The following is a 12,400-nucleotide window of genomic DNA, read 5'->3' on the forward strand; positions in this document are numbered from 1 at the left end:
GATATTTTATATTCTTCTTTTTCATGCTCAGTCTTTAAAATCCTGTGTATCTTTTATACTTAGAGCACATCTCAATTTGGGCTTTCCAACTTTTAATTGTTCAATAGCCATGGTGGCTTCTGACTACTGTTTTGGACAGAGAGGTTCTGGTAGATGTCTGGTTCTTGTTTTGTTTTGACAGTGTATCCTTCCTTCATAAATCCTTGCCAGTGTTATAACAGTTCTCATTGTAGATTGTGCTTAAACTATCTTTAGAAATATATATGTGTGTGTGTATATATATATATATATATATATTTTTTTTTTTTTTAAGATTTTGTTTTTTCCTTTTTCTCCCCAAAACCCCCTGGTACATAGTTGTATATTCTTGTTGTGGGTCCTTCCAGTTGTGGCATGTGGGACGCTCCCTCAGCATAGTTTGATGAGCAGTGCTATGTCTGCGTCCAGGACTCGAGCCAACGAAACACTGGGCCACCTGCAGTGGAGCGTGCAAACTTAACCTCTCGGCCACCGGGCCAGCCCCTTTAGAAATATATTTTACCTTTGAACTTTTTGTTTATTTTTGCTGAGGAAGATTCACCCTGAGCTAACATCTTTGCCAATCTTCCTCTGTTTTTTCAGTATGTGGGCCGCCAGCACAGCATGGTGGCTGACAGAGTAGTATAGGTCTGTGCCTGGGAACTGAACCCAGGCTGCTGAAATGGAGTGTGCTGAACTTAACCACTAGGCCATTGGGGCTAGGGCCCCCCTTACTTTTGTTTTTTTGCTGAGGAAGATTGGCCCTGAGCTAACATCTGCTGCCAGTCTTCCTCTTTTTGCTTGAGGAAGATTCTCTCTGAGCCAACGTCTGTGCCAGTCTTTCTCTATTTTGTATATGTGGGTTGCTGCCACAGTGTGGCTGCCAATGGGTAGTGTAGGTCCGTGCCCAAGAACTGAACCTGGGCTCCTGAAAATAGTGTGTGCCAAACTTAACCACTATGCCACAGGGCTTGCCCACCCTTAAACTTTCTGAAGCTTTTCATTTTAGTCAATTATACTGGGCTTTATTTTCTTCCAAAACAAAGTGAAACCAAGAGTTTGACTTTTGAAAATACACAAATTAGATATACTAAAATTACATCAATGGCATTTTAGGACACGTTTGTTATTATTAGTCAAGAATCATGACATCTTATTCATTAGTTTAATGGTGGGTGGGGCTTATTTTATGTGATGCTGTTGACTCTTCAGGAATCAAACATTGTCTTGAATAAAGTAGAATAGAGCAAGAACAACTGATTCTATTTTTCCTAGTTTGCTTTCTTATGTCCATGTCCCTCTGTACTTATATTACCTAGTTCTTTCTTGTCTTGACTGACTAGTCCTGTTTTCCTAATCACATAAACACCAGTGTTTCATTTGTTTTCACGTGATTTTCAGTTGCTTTGGTGAGAATTCTGACGTTCTGTTTCAAATAGGAAGAATATATATACATTTTTAAAATTTTTGATTTTTCCTTTTTCTCCCCAAAGCCCCCTGGTACATAGTTGTATATTTTAGTTGCGGGTCCTTCTAGTTGTGGCATGTGGGACGCCACCTCAACGTGGCCTTGTGAGTGGTATCATGTCCGTGCCCAGGATCCGAACCGGCAAAACCCTGGGCTGCTGCAGCGGAGTGTGCAAACTTAACCACTCGGCCATGGGGCCGGCCCCAGGAAGAATATTTTTAAATTCAAGGTTTACAATTCAAATACAGTTGTAGCAAGCTTGGTACCAGAACGTTCCCTAGTTTTATGTTACAGCTTGCAAATCAGAAGGTAAAAGTGTATTGTTTTATTTTTGTAATTCTTTTCAGTGGTCAGAAAATAGCCTTTTGAGAGAAGGGATAAATTGAGCATAGGAAATCTTAGAATTTTATGGTGTCCAATGTTCCCTGAATGTAATATCTGTGTTTGCCAGGATCAGATCTATAAACTGGCATTCACTGAACGTTGAATAGATGGTTGTGTCTTGTCAGTTCGTTGGTCTTCCTGAATTTAGTTTCACATCTCTCCATTAAGGCCACTGCTATCACTCCTCAATACTTTTCTCTTTGAATAATCAATACCTGAATGAGACTTTCTCCCTAATAGAATGAGGAAGAGATAGAAAAGGTATAACAGGTATAAGTGAATAGAGGACTTTAAGGACGTCTGCTTCAAGGTTACACGCTTTCCCTTTTCGTGATATAGTGATAGCTGACCTCATTTATCTATACAATGTAGTAACTTTTTTTTTTTCTTTTTGGGGGGTGGGATGTGGGGTTTAGGTCCAGCAGTGGTTCCACCTCAGTATTATGGTGTTCCGTGGGGGGTGTATCCAGCCAATTTATTTCAGCAACAAGCTGCAGCTGCGGCAAACAACACAGCAAATCAGCAAGCAGCATCACAAGCTCAGCCTGGGCAGCAACAGGTATAGGCCTGCCTTCATTAAATAATACCGGAAGAATCTTTGAAATTCTATGAGCTTCTTGTGTTCAAGATCTATATTTTCTCTTATTTTCCTCAATATATAACATGGTAACTAGCGTATTGGTTGGTACACAGGTATTGATTACATGGGGTTCCCGCCCCAATCAGTATTATAAGAATTTAAAGATTTGGTTGTGTTCCATTTCTGCATTTTTGTTATTGAAACTGTCTTAAAATCTAGCAATTATTAATTTTCTTTTTATCACTTGTTAAAGTGTGCTATTTAATGTTCCTGTAAAGTAATTGTCACTTCATTTTCTTCTGGGTATTTAAATTACGAATTTAAATATGAACTTAATATATTTCTGACAAGAAAAAGGAGATTGCTGGATACTTCATAATTTTAAGCAAGAAAAGAAGTATGTTTATGAAAGGTTAGATTTAACTTTTTAAAACAAGATGTTTATCACGAAGATTTTTTTTATTGCAGCCACTTTGTAGAACTATTTTGATAAGTGTAAAAACATTGTTGATAAATATCAGAATTCTGGTTGTCAGATTCATCATATTTATCCCAAAGAAATAACATAATGGCAAGTATAGTATTACTTACTTGGCAGTTAAATTTTAGTCTAAATTTCCTTGCATACAGTTTCTGATACTATGTTGATATTCTCTTGAAGCTGTCCTTTGGCTCAGTCCTTGTAGATTATACCACAGCATTGTTTAATAAATTTTTGTAATCTCTATCTTCTTTGGGCAAACATAACACTACCTGAATATAAGCACACCTCTGTGTGATGCTTACTTCCAAGGTGGGCTCACAGTGAATCCCCCTTGTCCTGAACTGTTTGAAGTATTTATCTCTGTGAAGTTAATGTCCATCCTGCTTGTGTAGAATCACTACAACGGCTACATATTGCAGAGGAGCCTGGCTTGAGCAACCTTGAGTTTTCTCCTTGTTTTGTTGTAATCTTGTATTCTTTTTGTCACCCTAAGATTTTACACTAAAAAGCTTTTATTCACTTTTGCTAAAGCTTCTGAATTCTGAAAATTTGGTTCAACTTGAAGTTTTCACTCTTCGCCACAATCTCACGACAGACTGAGTAATCATACTTAATTTATTCCTGTAAATTTCCTGTATTTCAGTTTTCAGCCTTAGAAAATAGTAAAACCTAAATTAAGTTTTTTTGTCTTCATCTAAGATTTTGCCATCTCCCCTACTCCCAAATAAATCTCTCTCTTATTTTAATACTACTTTGGTGTGTTAAAGAGCACCAGTGCTAGAAGCAGTTTTTCCCAAAGACCTTCTGGACTCTCCATATTGCTTAATAGATTGTTCTAGTTGTCAAGAGCCAGTGACTATGTTTTATATTTTTTCATGCTAAATCGACATTTCATTGAATGTAACTATGTTCAGAGAATATCCAAAGGTCTTTTGTGATATATACAGAGTTGTCCAAGATAAATTTATTTGTTATTTTATAATTTCATTTTTAAGGAAATCATTTGTTTTTTGTAGGTTCTCCGTGCTGGAACAGGTCAGCGCCCTCTTACTCCCAATCAGGGCCAGCAAGGGCAACAGGCAGAATCACTTGCTGCAGCAAATCCAACTTTGGCTTTTGGTCAGAGTCTTGCTACTGGCATGCCAGGTATATAGTTGGTTAATTGGAGAAATTTGAATAGATTTAAAATGTTAAATGTAGCCATTCACACCGAAGAGTGAAAAAAATAAAGAAATGTCTTGAAAATCTTGCCTACCTTGCAATAAATTATTTAGAACTCGGATACCAATAGTTGAAATCAATACTGTTTGGTGAGAGTTAATGACAAGGATGGCAAATATGTATTAGAGTTCTCAACAGGGCCATTTTTTCTTACTCTGTTTATGGCATAAACCATAGCATCTTTCCAGCTGAATTTAGTCCAGAATCCTCAATGCAGTGCTTCAAGAAATAAAACAAGTTGATTAGAATTGGCTTGTAAGATAAAACCTATTTGCCATTCCTGCCTTAAAATAATAGTCATTTAGTGAGTTAATATTGAGAAGTTTACAGCTAACATTTTCCACTTTGAACATTGTTCAGTCTTGTTTAGCCCACTTATAGTATTTTAAACTATTGATATTTATAACTTAATAGCAACAGTGTCTACTATAATATGCCTATGAAAGCCTAATGGAGAGAAAATTATAAAAATTTCTGCCCATTGCCACAATACAACTTTTAGAATGGGCCAAGAAAATATTTTTTTGTGTGAAGTAATTTTTATGAAACTAGATACAAAATTACTACTTTAATAATAATGGAGGAAGGAAGATATTTTTCTTAAGCCAATAAAACCAACTTGTTATTTTTTTCATTTTATTTTTTCTTTTGAGGAAGATTAGCCCTGAGCTAACTACTGCCAGTCCTCCTCTTTTTGCTGAGGAAGACTGGCCCTGAGCTAACATCCATGCCCATCTTCTTCTACTTTATACATGGGACGCCTACCACAGCATGGTGTGCCAAGCGGTGCCATGTCCGCACCTGGGATCCGAACCAGTGAACCCGCGGCCGCCAAGAAGTGGAACATGCAAACTTAACCACTGCGCCACCGGGCCGGCCCCTTGTTATGTTTTTAAAGTGAGATTTAAAGGCTACGTTTGAGTATCAGTAGATAACTCAGCACTTTCCACTCCATTTCTTCATTCTCTCCATTCCTAGCGCCACCGGGCCGGCCCCTTGTTATGTTTTTAAAGTGAGATTTAAAGGCTACGTTTGAGTATCAGTAGATAACTCATCACCTTCCACTCCATTTCTTCATTCTCTCCACTCCTAAAGAGTCAGTCTTTTAAGTATGCTACTTTTTCACTCTTAGTATATGAGTAGTTACTGCTATAACTGTATAGATTACTTATTAATGAAATATAGGTTACAGTTTCCATTTAATTGTAATGTACTTTTCTATTCAGATCATTTAGGAAATGTGTTTAATGATATTGGAAAAGATTCTGACTTACGTGATTGAGGGTTTCTTTTCTGTGTTAAGTGCTGCTCAATACTTCTGTATATTGTTTTGAGGATTTCTATATCAATTGCATTCATTCTGTTCTCTCTCAAATTCTAAAATCTGGGTTTATCATCTTGTCTAGCCCACTGGATAAAGGGAAGATGTTAATACTGCTGTACCTGAAGTACAAATGATAGAATGGGGGCGTTCTTGTTATTTTCTTTTTTTACCCCAGCTGTATTTACTTCACAGGAGGTACTGTCTTGGAGCTGTTATGTATTAGAGACCCTGGCAAAAAGCAGCCTTTGGGGAATAAACTGAAGCTGAAGTTGTTGTAGGCAAACGGGAGGGACATGGAGACAGGGCTAAAAAGACTAAGCTTGTAGTTTATGAAAGCCACTGCTAAGACTACTCTGGGTTCCTCTTGGGTTTTAGCTACAGGTAGAAAGGGAAGAAGAGTCAGGCAGGGAGTACGACAGTCCTGCCTTAATAGATGCTAAGTAGGACCTTGATTTAAGAGAGTGCTTCTGGCCTGTGTGTATTTGCTACTGCTTGTAGCTCTTGCTAATCTTTTTTGGCTCTTGGCGCTGGTCCTATTATTCATTTCTTATAAATGCCTTCATCTTTTCAACTATCATCCCTATGCCAGTAAACTAACGAGTTTACATCTGCATCTTGGCTTCCTTTCTGAAGACTTAACATATTTCTACTTTCATACCAGACATTACCATGTAATATGTTCCAGCCACTCCTCAAACTGAAAGTGTCAAATGAATGCATCCCTCCCAAGTTTGCTTGTCTTACTGTTCACCCTATTTCACTGGTAACTCCACTAGCGTCATGAACTGGAAACTTTTGGCTTCAGCCTCAGAGTCATCTGTAACTCTTGGTTTTCTTCTATGTTTCACGTTTATTAACTTGCTAATTCTTGATTGTTCTGCCTCATATTCATTTCATCTCATCTTGGTGTTCTTGTTCATCTCTCCTACTAACTCTGATTGCCTCTAATCTCTTCTGTTCATTTTATTTTTTTATTCTCCTTTTAGTTACCTTTCAGAAACACAGGTTAGGGGCTGGCCTGGTGGCAAAGTGGTAAAGTTTGCATGCTCTGCTTCAGTGGACCCTGAAGTACCCCTCATCAAGTCGTGCTGTGGCGGTATCCCACATATAAAGTAGACAAAGATTGGCAATAGATGTTAGCTCAGGGCCAGTCATCTTCACCAGAAAAAAAGCAGTACAGGTTAGTTTATACCATTCTGGTGATCTAGCCCCAGACTACCCTTTTAACCTAATCAGTAGCATCCCTCTCTAGTCCTATGCTTTAACATGCTAGACCACATACTGTTCCCTGAACATACTTTTACTTTTATGCGTCTAGCCCTAGCTAATGTTTTTAGCTTAGAATACCCTTTTATAAATTTTAAGCAAAATTGGGATATATAGTTTTACATTTTCCATTTTTTAATGTAGCTTTATAAAACATTTTGTGATTAACTTTCCTTCTCCTCCTTTAATATCCTTTCCATGAAGCCTTACCCTGTCTTTCTTTTCTAGTGCTTGTTCATTAATAATTGCTCCTCCTCCTGCTTTCCTATGGCACATAACCGTACCTTTCTTTAGTACTTCTGTCTGCCTTGTGTTTTATTTAGCTATTTGTGATTTGTTTTCTCAATTCTACACTTATTTTACCATATTTAAAAGTGGGAAATGTCTTTAAATTAAAATGGAAGAGTTTAATGTCTTTAAATTAAAATAGATCTCTCCCTGAAAGGAAGTTAGATCAATGTCATGTCTTAAAATAAGTGGCATGGGGCCAGCCCGGTAATAACAGTGGTTAAATTCACACATTCTGCTTCGGTGACCCGGGGCTTGCCTGTTCGGATCCCAGGTATGGACATGGCACTGTTTGGCAAGCCATGCTCTGGTAGGTGTCCCACATATAAAGTAGAGGAAGATGGGCACGGATGTTAGCTCAGGGCCAGTCTTGCTCAGCAAAAAGAGGAGAATTGGCAGCAGATGTTAGCTCAGGGCTAATCTTCCTCAAAAAAAAAAAGAAGAGGTAAACTCTTCTCTAGTTCTGAATAATACAAATTGTCACCTCCTTGTGCTCAAGGCTATGATAAAGCTAATGCCTGCATGATTTTTCTTCAAGTTCTAGCTTGACAACCTTTACAGACAGACCGTTGCCTTATGATTTTCAGGTATCTGTTTATATCGTGATTTAAGTTTTTAAAGGGATTCTTACAAATGAAAATCTAAGAGAATGCTGGTAATGAGGCACTTGGTTTAGAACCTTAGTAAAATTGTATAGTGTTCTGCCTCACTTCCCTTTGTCTTTCTATCCATCTTCCTCTCAAAACTGACTAAGCGGTAAAGTGATATTTTTCTAATATCAGCCCTTTGTAGCCTGTAGTTTCTATATCAAGGAAAATACCTCATCGTTTTTTGCTCCATAAGTGAAAGGCATCTCTGTTAAAATTTAGAGGAAAAAACTTTACCTACGCTCTATTACGTTTTTGTAGATTTAGTAATACCTTTTCAAATGTATTTGCTTTTCATATGGTAACTGTTTCAGGGTTTTATGTTAATAGTATACAATAGCTGTGTTTTCTGGTTGATAAAAACAAATGCAGGGCAAAATAAACATGAAAATGTTTTTTGTAATAAGTATTTTCATTAATAAACATTTATTTTAATGTTGTCTAGGCTATCAAGTACTAGCTCCAACTGCCTATTATGATCAGACTGGTGCCTTAGTGGTTGGCCCTGGAGCAAGAACTGGCCTTGGAGCTCCGGTTCGATTAATGGCTCCCACGCCTGTTTTAATTAGTTCAGCAGCAGCACAAGCTGGTAAGTGTAATTGACGTTTTTAGGGGTCATATTTTTCTGATGTCTTTTGAGAAATTTGAAAGATAAAGAATAGTTTTCTGGGTAGTTTTAAGAAGTATCTGGAATTTATTTTACAGCCGCAGCAGCAGCAGCTGGAGGAACTGCAAATAGTCTGACAGGCAGCACAAATGGTCTTTTTCGGCCAATTGGCACTCAGCCACCACAGCAGCAGCAGCAACAGCAGCAGCCAAGCACTAATCTGCAGTCTAATTCATTTTATGGGAACACTTCTTTGACTAATAGCTCCCAGAGCAGTTCTTTATTTTCTCACGGACCTGGCCAACCTGGAGGTACATCTCTTGGCTTTGGAAGCAGTAGCTCTTTGGGTGCTGCTATAGGCTCAGCCCTCAGCGGATTTGGTTCATCAGGTAAGTTTTTTTTTAAGATGAGTACTCTCTAAGTGAACATGAGGTATATGTATGTTTTTGATATTAAGATAAGCAATAATAAAAAGCTTGTAGTGTAGAAAGGACAGGAATAAAATACTAGTTTATTGGTTTAATTTTGTAGAAGAAAAACTACTTCCTGCAAATCTAAACGTTTGTTGAATGTTTAACTCATTTCCAGCAGCCCATTCTTCACTCAAATATAGTACATTTTCCCCTTGCTTTAAGAATTGTATTGCTGGGGTGTTTTAGTAAGATTTGTTTGGAGCAATATATTTTATGCTAATTACTAGCTCTTCCTTATTCTCTACATAATAATTAATGTTTGAGAAAGTAAATATTTTGCCATCTTAAATTTCTGGTGTTTTAAAATAATCATCTTTCTGTTCTTATCAGATCCTTTAATCTTATTAAATGCTAGTGGATCTTGTGGTTTTCTTTATTTGGTATAATATATAAAAATAAAATATAATTAAATGTTCTAAACAGAAGCCCCTAAGAAACTACCAACGTGCTTATCTTTTTTTTAGATTAAATAATTTAGCCTTTATCACTAAAAATTAAAAGCATGTTTCTTCCCATATCCTACTTTTATATATAATACTTAAGAAATCCAAATTTTAAAAAGCTTCACAAAATAAATAATTTACCCACACAAACTGATTTTGTAACTGAAGAAGAACTAAGTGAAATCAGAAGAGGCCCACGTTGACTCCCTCTTGATGTACCTTGTATCATCATTCTCTGAGGTTTCCAGAATATTCAGGAAACATCAGGGAAAAAACAGCTTATCCTAGTTCTGTTGGTGCACTTGGCAGCCTTTTCTTCACAAGGGGCAGGGCTGTTTATTCGGACCTCAAGAGATTCTCTATTTCTGTAATGTCCTAGAGTCTTTAATATCTGCTTCTCATTTGTTTTCCCACCGCAATAAATTATATTCTTTTCTGGTGTGGAAAATGGCAAAACTAACATGTGCCAGTCACTATTAACTATGCTTGCCAGTTTTCTAAGCAAGTGTCTTCTGACTTTGAACATTCATAGAGGGATGGTCTAGGACAGCTGTGCACTTTAGATGCAGGATGCTTTTTTGTTATACTGCAATACAGTAGGAGATGTCTTTTTTGCCTAACGTAAAATTACCTAAAGAATGGGCATAAGAACGTGTGAGGTGAAAACTAGTGAACAGGGAAACTGTTCAGTCTTTTAAATTTTCCTACTTGAGTTTTTTGATTCCTCTTTGGAGTTCAGTATTTTATCTCTAGCCAAGCACTCCCATAGAACTCATTTTTTGTTTCTAGCACAGTTGACAAGCATTTTCTCCGAATAATCCTAAATAAACTGAAGAAAATAAAAAGAACATATAACTTAAAAAAACAAACTTTGTGGAATTAATTAGTTGTTAAACTATAGATTTTAGACCCTAAATAATCCAGGAAAAATAGAGAAGAGCTTTGATAAGCCTTGTGTTTCCTTTTCTAATAAAATATGTCACTGATTGTCTAGTATAGATCTGTAGGCCCTCCTACCCAGTTCTTCCAAATTCCCATTTGTCTCTTAATTGTTAAGACTGTTCCCCCTGCATTCAGGAGCAGGTTGGCATTAACATTTTGTTCCCTACAGATGTGCCCTCCAGATGGCTCTTTCCCAAAAACTGATCTTCATGCCTCCCTTATTTATAAGCATTGCTTACTCAATTCTGATTCCCAGTCTGGGTTACCTCTATTTCACATTGCTTCAGAGGGCATTAATGATTGCCACCCCTGAATGCCAGTAAATAGTCTAGCATCTTCTCCCTCCTCTTAGACCTTTTGTGAGAGTTCATTCAAGTGCTATGCGTGTGTATTCTTAAAACAAGTCTACCCATTGCCATTTCACATTTTGGCAATTCCATACTTGTATGAAATCTAAAATATAGTATGGTTATGTGCACATATATACACGCAGTAACATATACACATTCTCTTACTTGTATGATGAAATTATTACTGCTTAACAGTATTAAATAACCCAGTTTATAACACAGTAGGCTAGGAAGCTAGCCATTTTATCATAGTAATTAAATCATCCTTTCTATGACCTGTCATTTAGAAGGTGCTATTATAATAGAAAGTTTGTAATTTAACGTTTTATACACAATTGACAACTATTAGTGACTCCATTGTCTGTCTAGCCTCTTAGATATTTTAGGTATACTGCATTTCATATTTCATAGTCATACTGTTGCATATAATTTAGGCATATAGTAAAACTTGAGCCAGCTTGTTTATGTTTAAAGTAAAGCTACTTCTGAATTACTTTTAAATGTTTGGCTTGGCTTTTCCTTTTTGGAAGAAAATAATATTGCATGTGTCAAAACTATGGTTTCTTTGGTTATTTGCCAGGGGAATGATAGTGCTACTGCTCTTATTAGAGAGCTGTTGTCTTTTTTCTTGTCAGTTAAATTGTTTTCTGAAATAAGAATTTAAAATGTAGCCATGTTTTAGAAAAATCACTTTGACAGTGTCCTTTTAAATTAACATAGTTAATGTAGCATCCAGTGACAATTTTGCCAAAACCAACTCAAGAAGAGCTGTTTATTACATTAGTATTTATATTTGTTTTTGCTATTAAAATGCATATAGTTACCTGGTATTTCCTTATTATATCTTAAAATGTGAAATTTTCAATAAAACATGATCAGTCTTTCAGAAACCACACTGGCTGGTATAAAAGGTTGAATAGTGTTATAATATTTTGCCTAATACAGTAAGGTGAGCCTGGTAATTTTCCTTTATATAATTTTGAATTTGGCAAAACCAACGTAATTAAGTTTCCTATCTGTATTATAAGCTTAACTGGGTCTACCCATCATGTACTCTGCTTAATTTTTCTCTTTAATCTATACCCTTATGGCCTACTTACAATTGACTTGCGATTAGAAAACCAAGACCTAATAGAAACTTTACAATTCTCTTGAAAAGAATTACCATATTGGTCCGAATATAAAGCTTGTCCTGAAAAAACTTGATAGTTTTAAAAATGTAATATGGAATTCCCTTGGATGTAAAAGGCATTCAGTTAAAAAAAAAAAAAAAAAAAAAGACCAGTGCTTAGAAATAGGAAAGAAGCATACTTGAAAATATGGGCTCTAAGTGAGACTTAAGAATTGGAAGTTTGGGAAGCCCTTTTAAACACTTGGTAAAGAATTTGATTATCCAGATACATGTTGATTAACAACCAGATCTTGGGTTGCTCTTCTGAGCATGCATAGTTACCTGGTAATGTGATTCTACTGTTTTATGATTTTGTGGTATACAAAAGGAAAAAAAGAACTAGGAGGTTAATAGTTGAATTTTTGATTAAGTAAAAAGAATTCAGTATGTAGTGCAATAAGGGATATGATATAAGATAATTGATTATTATCTAAAGGGAAAAAAAAGAGGCTGATCAGTCTTCACTGAGTAAAGGGCTCATGAGGCCAGTACTACAGAATCTTAGAAATGGAAGATCCTGAGGGTAAGTGAAAGCATGTCTTTGGTGTGCTAACAGTAATGAAAGCTATTAATTTTCTAAAAGAAAGTTTAGCTTTTTCACATATATATTGTTATTTAGTTGTTGAAGGATAGGGAGAATGTGTAGTGTGAAAAGTACTGAGGAGTAAGCTGCCATTTATATTTCACAACTGACTAATATTCGGGCCAATATGGACTTGAAGGACTATGGTTTG

The 12,400-nt window shown here is 36.3% G+C and overlaps 1 protein-coding gene across 34 annotated transcripts in view; it reads left to right on the plus strand.

Moving 5' to 3' along the window:
* The window catches only part of PUM2 (pumilio RNA binding family member 2), a 93,905-nt gene that overhangs the window by 46,570 nt on the left and 34,935 nt on the right, over positions 1-12,400 (plus strand). For all 34 annotated transcript variants that reach the window (XM_023619457.2, XM_070235872.1, XM_070235875.1 and 31 more), the window contains 4 exons: positions 2,287-2,429; positions 3,951-4,080; positions 8,126-8,269; positions 8,386-8,676. In XM_023619457.2, the coding sequence (XP_023475225.1) occupies positions 2,287-2,429; positions 3,951-4,080; positions 8,126-8,269; positions 8,386-8,676 (708 nt within the window). The remainder of the gene's footprint in view (positions 1-2,286; positions 2,430-3,950; positions 4,081-8,125; positions 8,270-8,385; positions 8,677-12,400) is intronic.

The sequence above is a fragment of the Equus caballus genome, chromosome 15, assembly GCF_041296265.1.
Source record: "Equus caballus isolate H_3958 breed thoroughbred chromosome 15, TB-T2T, whole genome shotgun sequence".
Classification (NCBI taxonomy): Eukaryota; Metazoa; Chordata; class Mammalia; order Perissodactyla; family Equidae; genus Equus; species Equus caballus.